This window comes from Puntigrus tetrazona, chromosome 18, assembly GCF_018831695.1.
Source record: "Puntigrus tetrazona isolate hp1 chromosome 18, ASM1883169v1, whole genome shotgun sequence".
In the NCBI taxonomy this organism is placed as follows: Eukaryota; Metazoa; Chordata; class Actinopteri; order Cypriniformes; family Cyprinidae; genus Puntigrus; species Puntigrus tetrazona.
The window spans coordinates 940748-959893 of NC_056716.1; the positions used below are offsets into that span (position 1 = coordinate 940748).

Consider the following 19146-nt stretch of genomic DNA (forward strand, 5'->3'; position numbering starts at 1 on the left):
CTGTGTGTATTTACTATCTGGCTCTCATTTAAACCGTGTCAAAGCTGAAACAAAGAAAGACACTGACCTACATCAGTCTCACTCACACATGCCCAGGCAAAAGATGACCAATACATATGGTCTCTAAACACACCTGTACTGCACATGCCCAAGTTCCCACAAAAATGAAGGATTGTCAAAAATGCTGACTCCGATCTACCAAAGAGTTACAAAGTCAGCGCTGGTGGCTAAATGTACCAGACATAGCCTACATCTGAGAGTAAATTAACAGGAGAAGGTGTGAAGTGACATATTTTGTGAACAAAAACTCCCAAAAATATATTTTCCAAGCCATGCAAGGTATGCTGTAAAGTTTGGTGTAGAAAACATGTAGGTTTAGACTTGATTATGACATTGTAAATTGATTGGATTGATGTCGTTTGCTAGCTGCTGATCCCGTGTGAGTGACAGTCTCATCAAGGGCAAGGATTATTTTTGATTAAAGATTAGGGCATGAGAATGTTTATTTCGGTAACACTTTGGTTTAGTAACCAATTATCACTATTAAAGAGTTACATATTACCATGCCTATTACGAATAACCTGTAAGTACTAAGCCCATTTAAAGCACAATTGTTTGCTCATTGGATGGAAAATCTGAATGCGAGCGTGCATCTGATTGTAAAAAAATAATGCAGAGTTTAAGCAGACTAAGGCAACGTCCGCACAGAGACGGGTTTAGCTGTATACATAAAAATGTATTTTGGGACCGTGAAATTGCAATTTTTCCAACTGGGTCCCAGAGTGGATAAATCGGAAAACCCTTGTGTTTTCGTGTGTACAGCCAATTTGTATATTTTGTGAAACACAAGTGTCATCACCTTTGGTTAATGAACGTAAGGTTAATGAAACAATGAAGTCTTTACCCTACTTCTTGAGCCTAGTCAGGCCTTGTCCCAAATGAAACTCTTCATGTGCACTTGCGGTCTTACAATGGCCGCTGAGCGCGTGCATCCATCAGGTCCACAAGACCGTAGGGTGTCCCATTTGTCATTTTAGCATAACAGGGTATTTGCAAGCACCCCCGAACCCCCCCACCCCACTTTGCGGCCATTATCCGGCCAAGATTGGATAGGGAAAGCTATGGCTTCGTGCGGATGTGGCCTATATGATAAGAGTTGGGGCGTTTTGGTTTAACATAAATACACAAAATAAATATTACATTGGTAAATCGTTCACAATAAGTATAAAACATGGATTTGAAAAATCTATAGAATGAAATTCCATTTCAGGACAACTTTAGTATGATTCATTACCATATAACCATAGAACGTTTGTTTGTTGAAACACAACGCAGCAGAATGAAATATCAGCAGATTGGACATATTTCACAATTAATGATGTGTATGACATAAATTCATCACCAATATTCATGCTTGCCTAGAGCTGCTGTTGAGCACAGAGTGAAATGAGTGTGTGCAGAGCCACAGATGAGCAAATATATTGAGCACACTTTCCTAGAATGTCCTGTCTCTCAAGTCATGCTGGGAAATTCAATTAATTGAGTTGCTTTACTGAAAGTTTCGATAAAAATTAAATAAATAAATAAGAGTTTTAGAGTGAGGACATGGGAGAAAGTAATCTAATGACTGTTGTCTACTTCTTTCAACTAAATGCAATCAAAAACAAAAATGAAGTCAAATCTATAAATAAATAAAAGTTACTGCAATTGAAAAAAATGATTCTCTATATGTGGCTGTACAATTTGACAAACTATAAATGTGATTTAAAAAAAAAGGAATGCTTGTTTATAGGGTTAAACTACTGATGACAATATATCAATATGATTTCAAAATTATTATTAATATATAATTAATAAAGTATTATTATTATTATTGCTAAAAAACTAATATTGTAATATTTTACTGTAAGAGAACGGAGTAAGAAGAAATAGTACAAATTATTTACAATAGGGCTGTAAATGTCTTAAATATTCATTTTCAAACATTAAACATTGTATTTTAGCAGAAAACTGCAGTTAGTTCTTAAAGCTTCTCTTTTGTTGAAAACAGTAAACAGTAAAAGACAGTAAAATAACAGCTCTTACCCAATACTTTGTAATTTAAAAAAAGTAACACACTACCCTGAAATTGTCTGTCCGCTCTACTATACTTGAAAATTATAGTTTAACTCAACACAGGTAGCGCTTCTCCAAACCTAAAAATTTTATAACGTTTAATGTTCATAATGTTTAACACATAAAAGGCTAGTCAAATGACTCATGGTCACTAACCAGTGTGCAAACAATGCAAAAAGTCCCCTGGCCCCGCTTTTACCGCCAACCCCCATCTGACTCATTCTAATCGGTGGGAAAGGAATGTATCCTATTACTTATTAATGGATCACCTAAAATTGTGGGTGACATTTGTGCATCCCATGAATGCAGGGTGTTGTCGTAAAGGCAGGAGACTGACGTTATGAAACTCTCAGGCATCTTTTGTAAAGTTTTTTGTAGCAAATATTCTGAGTCTGTGTGAAAGAGATAATAAAAACAGAAACCTTGTAACACACTACCACAAGTCACTGTTTGATAGGTACATAGTTTGTGATTTAATGTCACATGCAAGTGCATGTATGCATTTGGCAGATGTTCAAAGTGACTTAAAAGGCTTTCAACGTATATTTATCATGCGCGCTCTCTAATAATTGACCCTATGACACTGCCATTGCTAGCACCACGGTCTACAAATTGAGCTATTTTTAAAAAAAAGACATAACTAGCAATTCATTTGTCATTTGTGACAAATGAGTGGCTCTACCCTGTACCGCACTGACCCTGGGTGCTTATAACCCACCACTGACCCTCTCTCCCCCTGTGCGAGTTCAGACCCTGAGGCTTTTCCAGGACATGTCGACATACATATACACACATCTCTTCCTATGTTCCTGTCCCCTGTATCCATCTTATCCACCCAGACCCTCATTTTCTCCCTCATATCCACCCTCCCCCAGTCAGGCGAGTGACTCCTGTCATCGTCGAGGCATCTTTGTCTTGAATATGCCATAAAGGGGTCATTGTTCCCAGCCTCTCTCTTGTCCAGTCTATCTCTCCGTCATTTATTTTCTCTACACCTGTTGGGAGAACACTGTTTGATCATGCTAATTTTATACCTTTACAGGCAATTCACAGTAAGGACATCGCATGACCAACAACTGTACTGTGCTCACTAAACTGAACTTACTATAATCAATATTACAGAAGTCAAAAAAACAAATCTGCATACACAACAAAATGGTTTCCTAAGTGTTCTTAATAGATCCTAGTTAACTTAACTACTAACTATTATGATGCTATCTACATTGTCATAGACAGCAGAGTGGTCACCATCTGATATAATGCTTGTATAATTAAACAAACAGTTTTCATTATCTTTCAACAGTTTTAATGTATTTTAAAATGGTATTTATTCCTGCGCTTTAGTGTCACATGATCTTTATTTGCTGATAATCGCAGAACTGTCAAATATTATCTGTTTAATATGTCTGACTAATATATGGGTCCGTCACAGCCTTTAACATCAGCATGGCTTTATTTTATAAAAACTAATATTAAAGTTTAGTGTAAATACAAATTGTCTTCATTAAAGGGGATATAACGTACACAGTTTCTCATAATCTCATGTTAATCTCGAGTACCTATAGAGTAGTACCGCATCCTTCATATGGCCAAAGAGTTTTATCAGATTTCTAAAACTGATTTATTCAGCTGTACCGCTTCTCTCTGAAAAAGGTAAACCTGATGGGGGTTTGCCGTAAGTGGAGTTAAAGTCACAAGCATGCAAATCTTTAGTGCAGCAATTGCTGCCATCTGCAACACTGATATAAATAAAACAGCAACAAAAACTTTATTGACTTAAATTTTATTTCATTTGTTTATAGAACATGTGTGCCTGAAATGCTAGGAATAAATACTTGGACAACTCTGGAGAAACTGCATCCGTGGTTCCCTTAATGTTTTTGGGAAGCTGAACAAGGTTAGTTTTCCCTTACAATCAAAAACACACTTTTTTGGCAACTTTTTTTGGTTGATGTTTGTGGTCTAAAACGAAATTACCCAAATGAAGCATGTTGATGGGTAAGCTCTTACACTCACTAAAGAGTGTGTTTATCCAAAGCAACAATGGTCACAAGTTCCGTCATTACAAATAGAGTTAGTGACCAAAGGGAGCTAGTGACCATAGTTGACCCTGGTTGATGTGTGCGCATGCTATTTCTAGGGGAATTCTGCGATTCATGACATAATATGTCTATATTCCAAAAAAAAAGAAACTTATACTGTATTTGGCACATGTCATATGTTCAATTAATTTTTTTAAACTTTGGCCATGTTTACCATAAGAATTTAACTCTTCAACAGTGCACGTATATTAGAATCAAATATCAATAAATAAGTACTTAACGTGTCCCACAACAATTTGATAGCACCAGACAGTGTGCGTTCGCCATTAACCATCAGCCATTCCAGTGTTCCTGTAAAGACCTGCCTGAGGAGTGTGTCAGGGGAAGGTGATCGGGGGTTTAACGTTACTCTCAGCTGAGTCACCCTTCCAGTTGATCCCCAATTCTCTTTTGTTTTTGCCAGTGTGTGGGCCATTCTTTGATAACGGTAACTTAAGTGTGTGAGCTCAGTTAACAACATGGACTGACCACCAACTTCAGCCTATCAACTCACACATACAGAGTGACATCACTTTAAAGGAGGTCACAGTAATCAGATTATCCTAGTTATTCAGATGCACTGACAACCAGCAAACCAAGTATGTTCAAATTAGCCCCCCAGGCAACATGAGGGAAAGGCAGTTATTACAGTAATTTATGTATGTTAATGTAGAAGTCTTTGTCCCTGACTCCTCATGTCACTGTTCTAATATGATACATTTACAAAGCCCCATTGATTTATACCAATTGTGAGGGACTTTTATTTGTACTGCTAAAATGAAAAAACCTGAGTTACATTTTGTGGCAAATGCTGATGCTTGTAAGGGAATGCAATTCCTTGTGAGCTAAAAGGGTACCATACACACAACCCACTGCAGTGTGTTGTTGAGAGGGGACTGTACTGTGGGGGAAGGGGATGTCTAGGGTGCAAGAGAGGGGAGCTGGGAAGAGGCTGGAGGGCTTGGAATCCGCCTCTGTTGCCACGGCAGCTGTGCCAATCTCCGAGTACACCTACGGTTTGAAGAGGATACCTGAGCTCAGAGCCCCTGGATAATAATGAGAAGCAGTGAAACTCTAAACTCTGACAGCTAATGCTTTCACCTCTCCTGTGTCTACAGGGGCACGATAAACATGCATCCCATCTCTGGGAGAGGGAGCAGCACTGGGATGACTGTTTTCATGGATTTGACAGGGATTAGCAGACTTTGCTAAATCTTCTCGAGTGTCTGTCAGGCTCTGCTCCTGCAAAAACTGCAAAAGCTGTACTCTTAGTATCTAGCGTGCAGTGTTCCTTTTCCCAAGTGCATCCATACTCATCCATTCAGCTACTCTCCTCTTTCTGCCCACAACAACTCCAACAGCGCTTAGCAGCAAATAGCACAAAGGACCAAAAATAGCCCAACATTTTTTCAGAGCACAGCAGCTCTCCTTAAGAAAAGGAAGCAATGCCACGACAAGAGGCTATGAGCAAGTCCACACACAGAATCTATTCCTTTTGTTCTGTCACTACAGTTGCCCCAGTTGTGCAAAACCCATAATTCCCATTGCAAATTTGAGAATGCAGTTCAGCATTTCTGTTAGGACTTTATCTGTCATGCCAGAAGTGTCCCAAAGGCATTTGCCCTTAATCAATATGTGTCTGTATGAATGTGTGTTAGTGTTGAGTGCGTCAGAACAATCTGAGAAAAAAAAAAAGAATAAACCCGTAGGGGTACAACAGATTGTTGCCGGGGCTATACCCTCAAAGGGACATGTTTGTATCCTTTTTTAAAACTTAAAGGTTTATATCAGCACCTTAAGGGTACATATTACTATCAAAGATGATAACATGGACATTTAGGCACAGATAACGTACCCTAAAGGTACAATTTTTGCTGTGAACACTAAATAACCATTACTCACTGTTGCTTGATTTGAGGTCTCGATGGATGATTGGCACAAAGGTCTGGTTGTGCAAGTAGTCCATTCCCGTCGCAATCTGCACTGCCCAATTCACCAGCACTCGAGGAGGCACCTTCTTCCCAGCAAGTGCCCGGTTAAGTGCCCCACCACGGGCATATTCCATAACCAGGCAAAGATTTGGCTCCCGCAGGCAAACACCTCGGAGGGCAATGATGTTGCGGTGTCGGAGCATCCAGAAGAGTCTGGCCTCCTGCCTCACGTTCTCTGCTGTAGCACTGATGTCCTCATCTGGGTCCTGACGAGCTGCTTTAACAGCTACTTCCTCACCTCGCCACACACCCTTATACACCTTTCCAAAGCCTCCAGCACCGATCACCTCCTCCAAGCACAGTTCTGAGAAATCAATCTCCAGTGGAGACTCCCCACCGACCAAACCTCCCGGAGGCAACGCTGGATAGCTGGTGACCCGTCGGGTCACATAATTACTAGGGAATATGCCCACCTTGTCCTGGATCTTGCCAGTCCACCAGCCCTCATCTCCAGACACTTTTGAGTCCTTGGACAGCACCTCCAGTAGGTCGCCACGTCGCAAGGTCAACTCCTCGTCTGCTGTGGCCTCATAATCAAAGACAGCTGTCCAGTATGTATTACTGACTTCGTGATGATGAGGAAGATGGGAATCTGGGGAGTCGACTGAAGAAGAAAATGTAGAGGAGTTCTGGCTGCTGCTGTTGTGTGTTGTCAGGCAGGGTATTGAGTTTGCATTTGCTGGGAGGGCAGGGGGAACTGGGGGTCCACAGGAACCTCCCCTACTGGTGCAAGGTAGCGGGGCAGAACTGCCACCACCTCCAGCTCCTACTCCACTCAGTCTCGTATATGGGTCCATCACTGAGTGTTCAGGTTAACGATGTGGTCTCAAAAGCTGGAGGAGGCCCTCTGTCAACTTGCGCACAATATCCATGCAGGGCCCATCTACTGAGTGCAGGCTTTCTTTATGAGGAACAAAATCAATACGTAAAGCTTTTTCTGTGCTGCCCCTGCACTGTCCTTACCAATTGCTTGGATTGTCCACAACACACTTTGTGTGTGTCTTAACATTTATAGAGCCATTTTACTCAGTCAATGTGTGCTAACAGCTCTAAAATGATGATGCTCTATAGTTCTACAGCTTTACAGATGATGACACCGAACGAGAATTTTGCTATAGAAACCAAAGTCCTTGAGAGTAGGTGGGAATATCCAGTCCATCAAGGCGTGAGAATCTTATCTTTTTGGTTACTTCATGCAGCATTGGGTTTTTTCATCAGAACAATCATTGAAGGCCTTGGAGACTGCTTGTTTGGTTTCTCTTTTTAACATTAAACAGTAAACGAATATTACTAAAAAGATAAAACAATAACTAGACGGCTATTCTGATCATTTGCCTTACATTACACATTATATTCTAGCAAGGGTTAAATTCTACCTAAATATCTTTTACTGGAATGCTGTCTTAACCTCTAATAATCTGATCCGTGTAAAACTCATATTTGTAAACGCACATCGATGTTAAACTTTTTTCCTTTTTTTTTGCAACGGATGTTAATGAATATTTATAGCCTCAAACGCATGCATGCACAGGCTTAAGGCATTCTCAAACATTCAGCTCCGATAGGTTCACAAGAGACGCACCAGCTCGCGATCTCGAAATATCCACAATTATTTGCACATACGTGATATTCCCTTCACGTTTCTCTAGTGTTGTATAAATTCGAAACATCGCGACCGCTGTAAGACAGTTCAAGGAAAGCGCGCGTCCATTTTAAGATGAGAATCACAACAGAGAGATGGCAGAGCCGCGGCTGTCATTAGCTTTAATCGACATACATAATGTACGCCACATATTTATCGCTTTGCTTATCAGGAAAGGCATATATTCGGCGCATTAATGCTTTATTTAATCGATAAACGTTACTATAGCCACTACAAGTCTACCGTTTGCAATTGAATCCACGTCATAAGCCGAAGCGACTGTCGGTTCGTGTTATTTCTATGAACCGCATGTGCAAGTGCTTACTTCGATCATTTCGTCCTCGTTTTCCACGATTGTCATTTTAACAGTAGACGGATTATTTTCACCGAGCAGTTGATTCATGAAGCCGGGGTCAGATGCGTTTACGAATAGAAATTTGTGACAAGCTAAACGAAACTTCGGCTTGCTATTATTATGATACAGCGATATTTAGATTTTTCTATGAAGAATGAGAGTGATGCGAATGGCTTGCATAAAGGTGACTTTTATCCAGGTCGTAGCGATTAGGCGACGAAATTCTCCATAATATGTTTATGTTGCCCAAATAAAAGCCAGCGCAAGATGTGTCCACCATCTTTACAATAATAATAACAATAATAATAATAATAATAATAATATCCACCTAATTCCTTTCTAGATTCTGCAGCAATGTTTCGACTAATCCAGAGATCAGCGGTAAAGTATCCATGCGTTCCTCCAGCCAAAACAACCGCTTTTCTATATTCGGATGTATGTTTGTGGTTGCCTGAATCGTTCACCGCACATCACAACATCCACACAGCTCGTCGCATGGGCGTATCATAACGCTGAAATATTCCCATTTGCTGTGCACATCATCATCGAATTCCTGTGAAGGATGCTCTTGCAATCGTGCTCGCAGCAGGTCAGTCGGTCGGCCTGTCGTTCATCTCCATCGAATCGTTTCTTCCTCTCCCTGTGAGAAAGGCGATCTATTCCGTGGACCGGGCTGTCAACTCCTAAGGCTGACTTTGTATCCAAATACACCGGCTGGACTGGGGGTGGAAGACAGCAGGGCATTCTGGGAAATGGAGTTCGTAGTGTATGCACGTAACTTGAATTTGAATTATAAGGACCACTACATTATTTACTAACCACGACAAATGCAGTAACACCGCAACATATTATTTTAATTTAAAATGTCAAAAGCTAGTTTTCATTAGCCATTACGCCGTTTTTTGAGTGTCACGTGATGCTTCAGAATTTTAATAGGCTGATTTGGTTATAATAAATGATTATTGACAGTTAGGCTAGAAATAAATCATGATTCTTCTTATTATCATCGTGACATTTTTTTTTGATATAGAAAAATGCTGCAATATTTATATGGACATATTTTATTATCTATCTTCCACCTGAGACACCGTTTAATGCTAGCAGGCCCGCACCACGGTATCTTCAAAAACAATAAGGAGTAATTGGAAAACGTACATAAAAAACATAAAATGGTGATATGAAATGATGGGTTTACTTCAGTCACTTTCTCCTCTTGAAACTGTTTACAATAGGCAAAATATGACTTTATAGGCCTCATCTTTATTGTTATATAGTCAGGTAAATGAAAACGCAGTCTAGTGAAGTAGCAGATCTGCACAACATGTTCAATATGGAGAACAGCTTTTCTTCATTATGTCATACTGCCCCCTGGTGAGATTCTGGATCACATCAATGGCAGTTTTTCTTTTTGGCTTCTTGTAGTCATGCCATAAGGTCCCGTTCTCTTTAGTACACACTCTGTCTGCCATGACTAAGTTGATTTTGGGTGAGCTTTCAGAATAGAAGACACAAGATCCCAGTCCCAATTACCCGCTCTCTCTCCGCATAGAGACTACGGAGCAATGAAAGACACTCAAGGCAGATAACAAAATAAATTCAGAGGATGCAGTTATTAGTCAATGATTTTAATGCAGAGGATTTGATTTGATAACAAATGTTTTGCTCTGGAAAACAGAACAGACTCGATACGGACATCAACCATTGTTTTCTAGCACTGCGCTCTTTTCATGGGGTCTTTTATTATTTAAATGTAACATGACGTGATAGCCCAAGGACAAGGGTTTTTGTTGTTACAATCAAAGTAATGTAAAGACATTTAAAACCTGTTGTATGTTGGTGAATAATGGCATCGGGCATTGCTGTGGTGTTTTCATGCACATGCAAATTCAGTAAGTTGCTTTAAATATTTTTGCTTATGGAAATTCACACACATTTTTAAGGCTGGCATATTTAAATGTGAATCTCCATTAAAAAGGCCATTCACTTATTTGCATCAGAATCCACAAATAAGGGTGTCTCTCTTTACTTGCGAGACCTGCGTTTGTATTACATCAATATAAAACTCTATAGCACAAAACTAGCTCATTTTAACTTTGGTTTGTAGTTCCTTTTTCATAGTCAACTTTTTTATTCATAACAGTATAAAGACGCGGGACAACCTAAACTATCAAAGCGTTTATTTTGAACAAACTCTTATCTTTTTGATAACTCTAGCGACCACGAGGGTGTGCTATGCACTACTCTAAGAATGTGCCTGACCTGCCTGCTAAGTATAACGTGCTATAGATAGACATGTGTCTAAATTTATGGCATACTATAGAGCCCTCCAAAAAAGGATTTTCTTCGCAACCGAAACATGCCTCTGTTGCGCGTGCCACCTGTGCGCCCGGTTGCAAAAATGCTCCGAAATGCCCCCAAAATATGACACTGCAGTCTGACGTCATGCAATCGAATTAAAGCGCATTCATTTCTATGTGGAGACATGCCTTACGGTACAACACGAGCAAAGTGTCAATTACGTATTTAAACCTACCTTGTCTCTGCTGCAGTCGTAAACGCGTTGGCTTTTCCATTCAGTCGCGACAGTGTTAACTGGTTTAATGCCGGTGGCTCCTATAATCGCATTTCAACCGTGTGGTAGATAGTTATGGACATGGAAAGGAAAATGTGCAATTTGTTTTTTTGTTATAATGGATACATTATATTTATAATGCCACAAGAGGAGAAGTTTCAACCCCCAGACGTCACTGATTTCACTGTCAAAACAGGAAAGCCAGAAAGACCGCGTCGTTAATGTGCCATTAAACACGAGTGAGGCCTATTAGTGTGCGTATATCGTGTGTAATGCTGGGACTTAAACAATGAAACTGTAACATTTTGCTCCGCGCGTTACATTGCGGAATTCGCGTTCTTTCATACATTACTACGGACACTTGTGAATGCATCCCCGCGCATGCGCAGTGGCCCGTGTGTGTGCGCGAGTAGCACCGGGCGTCGTGGTTTCGGTTGGCTGGGAGGAAGAGGAATAACGAATGTGGAGCCAAGAAGAATTCCTCGTTGGCGAACGGCGCTGGGGCGAGAAGCGACAATATCCACAGGATTTCTGAAACGTTTTCACGGACTACACATGTCTCCTTAGGGAAATTTAAGGGAAGTTTCCCCCTCGCGCGTTCCCGGATCGGATAAGGTAAGAGACGTTTACCGGGTATAATTAGTTTTTACGATCAGGTTAAAATCAACAATGCGAAGTGGCGAGTAAAACTCGGGAGCCTTTGGACAGCTTTCAGGTTTTGTAATGTTTCTTTATTTCGCACACGGGAACGTAGAGGGCACTGGCGATTTTCGCGAAGCAAGCGCTGGTCATTGTGCAGGATTTGGGATCACCGTAATGTATTTTCATTAAGTGAAAAAAAAAAACGTTAGCGAATATAAACGCTTTAGTCCTTCCTGATCAGTCAGAGCGCATGCGTCAACACTATGTAGTTTTTACTCACCTGAACTAAAAGGCCGTGCTGAAATAGCCAGACTACAAGTTTCGCACAATGGTGATCCTGTTCTAACGGGAGTTAAGATGTTTTAAAGCGTCTTAAAATGATCTTTGTTGCTGGTGAGGGCAGAATGTTGCTTTCTCGTAAAGTTTTAGCACATGGGGAGTCCTTGGAGAAGCCAGTGGAAATGCAGTTTGGTAATCTGCATGTCTACAAATGTTGCTGGACGGTTTGCTTGGGTTACGGATTAGCTGTTTGGTTTGAGTTTTAAGTTTTGTGGTTAACAAATTATGGAGATATTCATTATGTATTTTAATAAAAGGCAGAGAAGACTGTAATTTACCTCCGCGATCTTAATAACAACAGGTGGCTTATGTGTTGTTATTGGATTAAAGTAATAGATTAAACACGTAGTTAATCTGCAATCATTAATTTATTATCATCTTGTTATAACAGGGTTTATGTGTGCGGGTGTGTGCGCAACACAAAATTTGTAGAATTATAACCTCAGTGATTTGCTTCAATCCTATAAAGCCAGATGTAAAATATTGCTCAGGTAACGTCTAATTTGTCTGTAATGCAACAGTTTATTGAATCTTCACATCTAAACAAACAAAAAAAATAATTTGTGTTTTTTTTTTTTTAATTTTTGTAATTTTTGGTATTATCTATTCAGTATATATCTGAAAATCCGAGCGCTTGCGATGTTAATCAGCAAGATCTTTACAGCAAAGCTGACTAAATTGTTTAATAAAATGCTTAGGTTTGTGATCAAAGCTCTGTAGTTTAATTGTGGGGGCCACAACATATAATGCTGTGGTGATTGAATAAACTAAAGGCTAAACATTCATCAAAAACCTTTTAAATAATACTTTTTTTTTTTTTTTTTTTTTTTAATTTTAACGTTTTTAACGTTTTTTTTTCTAGTCATCATATATATATATATATATATATATATATATATATATATATATATATATATATATATATATATATATATATAAATATGTGTATATGTATATTTATTTTTTATTATTATCTTTAAATCTTGAATAAATACTAGCATTTTTTTTTTTAGATTTTTACGAAGAAAATTCAATCAGATGACAGAAGCCATGTAGTATATCGTGTACACCAGCAATTTATGATCATTAAAAGCCTTCATGTACCAAATATGATTCTTTAGGTTCCCTATGGTATGTATACAAGTCCCTGAGGCTGAGAGTAAAATTTGTGGAATTTATATAAGAATTTACATTTTTGGATGAACTCTCCCTTTAAGGGCTTTGTTATGAATATTATTAACTCCACTGCAGGTCGCGCACTGATGTGTAGCTGTATAATTAAAAATCAGCATATGTTTGAGGGGAAGTCAGATGGCATTACCAGCACACACACACCACACCACCACATTAAACAATATAAAATTAGAGAACCAGACTGTCGTGCCTGGAATTAAGAGGTTTTATTTTAGTAACTTCCTCTCTGAGGCTAATTCAATCACATGAACGTATCTGATACAAGTCAGATTGGCCAAATTCAGCTCGCATGGTTTGTGTATCAGAGAACAGTGAGGGGCTGTTTTCTGGACGAACGCGGACATCAGTCACTGCTGCCGATGACACAGAAATAGTCCCAGGCCCAGAGCTGATTCCAGGTAATAACTTAAGACAAAATGTGTTTTTGTGAAGAACTGAATGCTGTTGTAAATCTCAGTAAGTGCATCCAGGTGTTAGGCTAAACTCCAGTTTTCTCTAAAGTAGCACTATATCTGTGTGTGAAGGAATAGCTGGGGCTCTTTTTCCATCAGCTAGCTAGAAAAACTCCCAACCACCGTCTTTTCGCGGTCTGCTCGTTGGTTATCGATAGGTGGAGGGTTTTGAATAGACAAACTCGGCTGAGAGTAGGCCTGGATTGTTTGAGGGATTTGCATTTTGTCATTCGAGTCCTTGAAGGCCTTTTTAAGGCTGCCGTGGCGTTGTCTTCTGGCATACATGCCTAATTGTTTGTAAGGGTTTTGTTTGTTTTTACAATTGCGTGTCATTGTTATCAGGCGAAGAGGGGAAGGAACAAGCTCACGAGGCAAGAAACTTCTTTTTATGCTCTGAGGATACGAAATTGTGAAACATTTATGAGCAACGGTAATGTCAAGAAGTTTAAACCATAAGAGGTTTGAATTTCGTATGGGTCAAGAGTGAGTTATGAATAATAGCTACATCTTTATTGTCACATTACACTACACACCCTTCTGTGGTCAACAGTGTGTACAGACGGACAGATTTTCTAATTCATTTATTAAATAGACAGTGCTTTTGGGAGTTGTTTAACTGGGCTGGACATGCTTCTGGTTTCGTATTTTGTAAATGACCAGTCTGGGCAGCAAAAAGACGAAAAGACGATATTTTGACACGTAATGACAGCATACTAACGTGGACTTTAGTAGCTCTCTGGGTTAAATTCTCAGGTAGGTTATTAGTGGGACTTCACTACCTGCTTCAATGTCATCCATTAACTGGGCCAGAAATATCCCTAAAGCTGCTGAAGTTTCTTATTCTCTCTCTCTCTCTCTCTCTCTCTCTCTCTCGCTCTCTCGCTCTCTCGTTCACTCTGCTCTCTGCTCTCTCCTTCTGCCTGTTTGGCCAGAGTAAATATAGCCTGTTTGGTTTTTTTGCTAGAGGATAAACACAGATGTCGAATCGGACTGTTTGCCACTGCAGACTCACCCCAACGGTTTCTCTCAGAGATATAGAAAATGTATAATAATCGCTTGCAAAACGGGGCCGGCTTCATCCGTATTGACCAGTTTGGCGGGGACGTGCCAAGTCACAGTTAATAGAGTTACTTCTAATTGCGCAATTACCGTAATAGCGTGCAAGGTAGTTAGATGTTACATTAGTAATCGCACATTAGCTAGGGAGCCGTCCGCACCGTTAGGAGAAAACTGGTCTTTCTGCTTGTTTCGCTCATTTTGAGCTCTATAAGTTGGCGGGAACGTATTACGGTGCGGTACAGGATGGCACGTAGGCTTTATTTGGGATTGCAGAGCCGCTCGACCCGAAAGGCAACGGGCGGTTCTGTCGCCTCAGTGTCATGAGATTATCGACGTGTCTTTTCTTGAGAACGCGTCATTTGCGAAAATGATTTCCACAAAGTGTCGGCGGAAGTCAGCAGGCCGCCGTGCTGTTTTTACACCTGTTTCAGTTCAGCCTCTCCACCTGCTCCGCTCCAGAACCAGAGAGACCTGATTGACGAGAGAGAGATCCCACAGAGTCGAGGGAGTTTGAGTGCAGAACAAAACAAGTCTTTGATATTGGCTTCTCCCAGCCCCCCCCCCTCTCCGTTTAGAAACAAGTCGCATTCATAACAGAATAACACAAAGCTGAAACCTAAAACTGTCATGCATAGCTTAAGTGTAATCTGGGGTAAAGTTTAGAAACAAAATGAAGTAGGAAGAAACACCGTAGGAATTTTTTGTCAGTGCTGAAGCATAACCAGTATAACACTTTTCATTGGTTTGTTTGTGATATTTAAAAAAATAAGCATGATGCGCTGATAGAAAAATATGTTTTATGGTGGCTGATAATCACTCTGATCATGTATATTATAAATGTACACCACAAGTCTCTTATGCTTATCAAGGCTTCAGTTTATTTGATCGAAATTACAGTAAGATTACTGTAAAATATTATAACCTTTTAAATAAGTTAGCTTTCTGTACCTGTTTGGTTATAGTGTTACATGATCCTTCTGAAATCATTTTAATATGCTGATTTGATACTTAAAAGCATTTTTTAATCACCAGTAGGCAAAACGGTTACTTTACTGATGTTTTTTTCTGTATTTGATTACATTTCAAGCAGACAGCATTTATATGAAATAGGACTTTGGAGACATTTTAAATGTTGTTGTTACTGCTAATCAATTTAGTGCATTCTTGTTGAATAACATTATTATTTCTTTAAAAAAAAGACTATTACGTTTTCAATAGAAATCGGGCATCAAACAATATAATGCACATTTAGAGATGTACAAAATATCAGCATATTGTTGGTTATTGGCTGATATCTGTAAATATTCATCGGCTGAGGTTTATTTTATTCTGCCTGTTTTAAGATTTAGATCATCTATTTTAAATAGACTGTTACAGTAAGTTTCTAAAAGCTGCTATGTGCATGTGATACGTTTTCAGTGTTTCAGAGTTAAGTAGTTTAAAAGTAATGCAGATTTATAATATCAACATTTATTGGTTATCAGACATGACATAGTTTTATCTCATTTCCTTACAGGTGCATTCCCAGATAAAGTAGAAAAGAAAAAAACTTCATTTGTTGAGTTAACATATGTTATCTGCGCATATAGTCACAGAGAATCCCTGCTTCTGTAGTAAAAACGCTTTTTTTACGTGCTGTAGCAATAAAGAAAAGCTTTTAAATGTCTTCTGCTTTCTTAAACATCTAGCCTGGAACCATTTTTGGATGTGGGAGTACTTGGGAGATCTGAGAGGGAAATTGACTTTACCAATAAGTGTCTCAAAAGGGAAAAGGCTCTTTGTTTTATAGAGGATCTCCATTAAATTAATGACACCAGATGTTTCAGACCCACACAGTTGTGGAAGTAGGCCATTCATTGTCCCAGGAGATCTCCTTGTTCACAACTTTCTGTTCTTAAGGAATTTCCTATTGATCTGGCCGAGCAATTTATTCCTCTCTCTCTGGAGAGACGGGGAGGAAGAGAGACATCGAGAGGAAGCTGTCAGAGCGAGCAGGGGATCCTCGAGAGCGTGTCGGCGGATACGCGGGAGGAAGTGTTGATGAATGGACGCCGACTGTCTCGAATGTCTCCGGTACCGTTTCTTCCAACACTTCCGGCAGCGTCTAGTCTTAAACCAGACACACTTGCTGCAGTGTAGTTACGGCACCTACGAGTTAACCGAGATGCGGGCTCGCTAGACCCCTTCAAGTGGGAAGTTTTGTTGCGTCTTTCTCCATCTGTCTCTTGTTGAGGGAAGCGTGGTAGCGTTGTGCGTCACGCTGCTTCTTTCTGGTGCACCGTTGGAGAGGAGGGAAACTCAGACAGGAAACGAGGGAGATGCAAGGAGATGACAGGCACATGAATCACCCCCCACTTTGAGGAGATGGGTCACTTCAAACACACACAGCGCGTGAAAACGCTTCATGTTACCTAAGCGAACAACAGAGGAAACGCACTCATTCCATGCACTCTGAATCACTCACATATGCCAAGAATTCAGTCCACTTTGAGAAGAAGATGCTTTTTATGAAGTGAATCATGCACTGTTACATTTTTTTTTTTTTTTTTTTGAAGTTTGAAACAAAACACTTCTTACTACATTAAAAAAACTGGCTACATTTACAGCACTATTTTAGTCTTACTTTAAAATGACATGCAGGTATATAATTCAGTGTATTACTTGATGTTTCTTTGTAATTATTTGTGAAATTTAGCATTTTTTTTAAATTCAATTTAATACCCTTTCAAAACACACTAGGAACTAATATACCTTTAAAATGATAGTTCACTTGTTGCCATTAAGTGCTTAAACTCATGTCGTTCCAAACCCGTAATCCCTTTGTTCATCTTTGGAAAATATATCAAAGGCCCACTGAAGTGTTTTGAAACACGCAGCGTTATTCTATGCGTTTAATGAAACGGGAAGAAGGGCAGGGCATATCAAGCAATCATGCACCCTTGCACGCCAATAGCGTTTCTTTTATATCACCGAGGTTTCAGCACGGTAAAGCCACATGTGACTGGCTTAGAACAGCCACAATCTCATCCATGTCGCTGTAAAATGTGAAATTTAGTGTAGAATTCAAAAGCGCTGATTTGTGCGTTCAATCCGCTCTGCGCCGCCGTGTCTCTGGATCGTGCAGCATACCTCATATTTACATCTGAATCATTCACACCCACTATATAGTGCACTATGTTTATTTACAGCACAGAAAATATTAACTGCGTGAACACAGCCGTAGCTTCAGCCACTATCTAGGGGCCAGGCGATAAATGGATAACGATAATTATCGAGCGATTATAAGTGTTCGATGTAATTTATTCAACCATTTATTCTCGTTTGTGTCAGAATTCGTCGAGCGGTCATGAAAGCGACGGTGTCCTGTATGGTGCAAGTGTCCAGGGTTCGATTTTAAAAGAGAAAGAGATTCTTTTGAGCGTCTTGTGTTCTGAATGTTTCTTTCTGTTTCTTGCCTTCTTCGAGAGCCCCGATGCGGTCAGAGCTCGTGGGCCGCACTTTTTCCGCTCTGTGTAGTCTGCGCACGCCCACACGCATATGCCTACACTCGTTTAAGTAGCCTACACATTCCTGCGTTCACTCTATCTCTGGACTGCAATACCTTTCATTTTTTGACATCATTTTTAAAGAGCGTTGCAAACAAATACCGTATAGCCATTTCATGTATCGTTTATTGGATTTCTGCTCTCTAATCTGTTAAATTGCGGTCCGATATTGTAAGGATTTCCTGATCCGTCTGCCCTGTGTCATGATCTGCTGGTTTCGTGTTTGGGCTCACATCCAGAGGAGCTGGTGATGACCTGCACAACGTTCAGTGTTGCCAACGTTTGCACGGGATCTATCACAAATATCACGCATGACTGTAAAAGTGGGTTTTTTTTTTCTTCAGAAGTCATTATTAAATTGTACATTGTTTTATCATACGCCTTAGAATCATGTCGGTTGGCTATGTCTTGATAAATACAATACCAGAGGGCAGTTTTTTTTTTAATCATGCTGCATTTACGTTATTAAAACGATATTTTAACTATTAATTTCTTTGGGGAAAACAAATCTTACTGACTGGAACTTTTTGAATGGTAAATGTACACATAAATGGAACAACTGCCATAATTTGTTTATTTAAAATGTAAAACATTGAGAATTCATGCTCACGGGCCTAGATAATGCGATTGCAGCTTGGCTTCGTCAAGCATGTATACTGATTAATCGCACTACAGTTTGCCTCAGTGGCTGTATTAACCCTTTAAATATTCAATTACGCATTCACACATTGGATCCAAATCCTGTGACCCAAATATTAAAAACCTGCTATAAATGTGCATATAAAAATACGTGCTGTGTTGTAAGCCATTGTGGAGATTTACCTGTGCATAAGTTCCTTATTCAGCTCTAGCTTCAAGCGTTTCTGCCCACAGTGACCACATAAACTGAATAATGGCCCGTGGGTAAGTGTTTCTCAATTTTGACAAGGATAACTTATACGAACAGCTACGAACAAAGCTGCTTCCAGGACCACTTCAAAGACGTGACGCTGGCGGGCTCGACGGTACCTTGCCTCGTGCAACCCTTATAAATGGCTGCTCACAAGCGAGGCGTTTCTGCAGCTCAGAGCTGCCCTCCTTCTGTCAGCACACTGGTTGTGGATCAGACAAAGCTGCAGATTGTCTCCAAAGTGCTGGAGTGCCAGGCTTGGGGTTAATA

At 39.8% G+C, this 19146-nt stretch overlaps 2 protein-coding genes across 3 annotated transcripts in view; one reads left to right on the top strand and one right to left on the bottom strand.

The window, feature by feature from the left end:
- map3k10 (mitogen-activated protein kinase kinase kinase 10) overlaps positions 1–8887 on the bottom strand; it is a 32585-nt gene extending 23698 nt beyond the window's left edge. Inside the window, exon 1 of the mRNA XM_043265020.1 lies at positions 6099–8887. Within this exon, the coding sequence (XP_043120955.1) occupies positions 6099–6984 (886 nt within the window). The 5' untranslated portion in view covers positions 6985–8887. The remainder of the gene's footprint in view (positions 1–6098) is intronic.
- Positions 8888–11150: 2263 nt separating this feature from the next.
- sipa1l3 (signal-induced proliferation-associated 1 like 3) overlaps positions 11151–19146 on the top strand; it is a 67401-nt gene continuing 59405 nt past the window's right edge. For both annotated transcript variants that reach the window (XM_043264533.1, XM_043264534.1), the window contains exon 1: positions 11151–11371. The gene's annotated coding sequence lies outside the window, so the exon portion shown is untranslated. The remainder of the gene's footprint in view (positions 11372–19146) is intronic.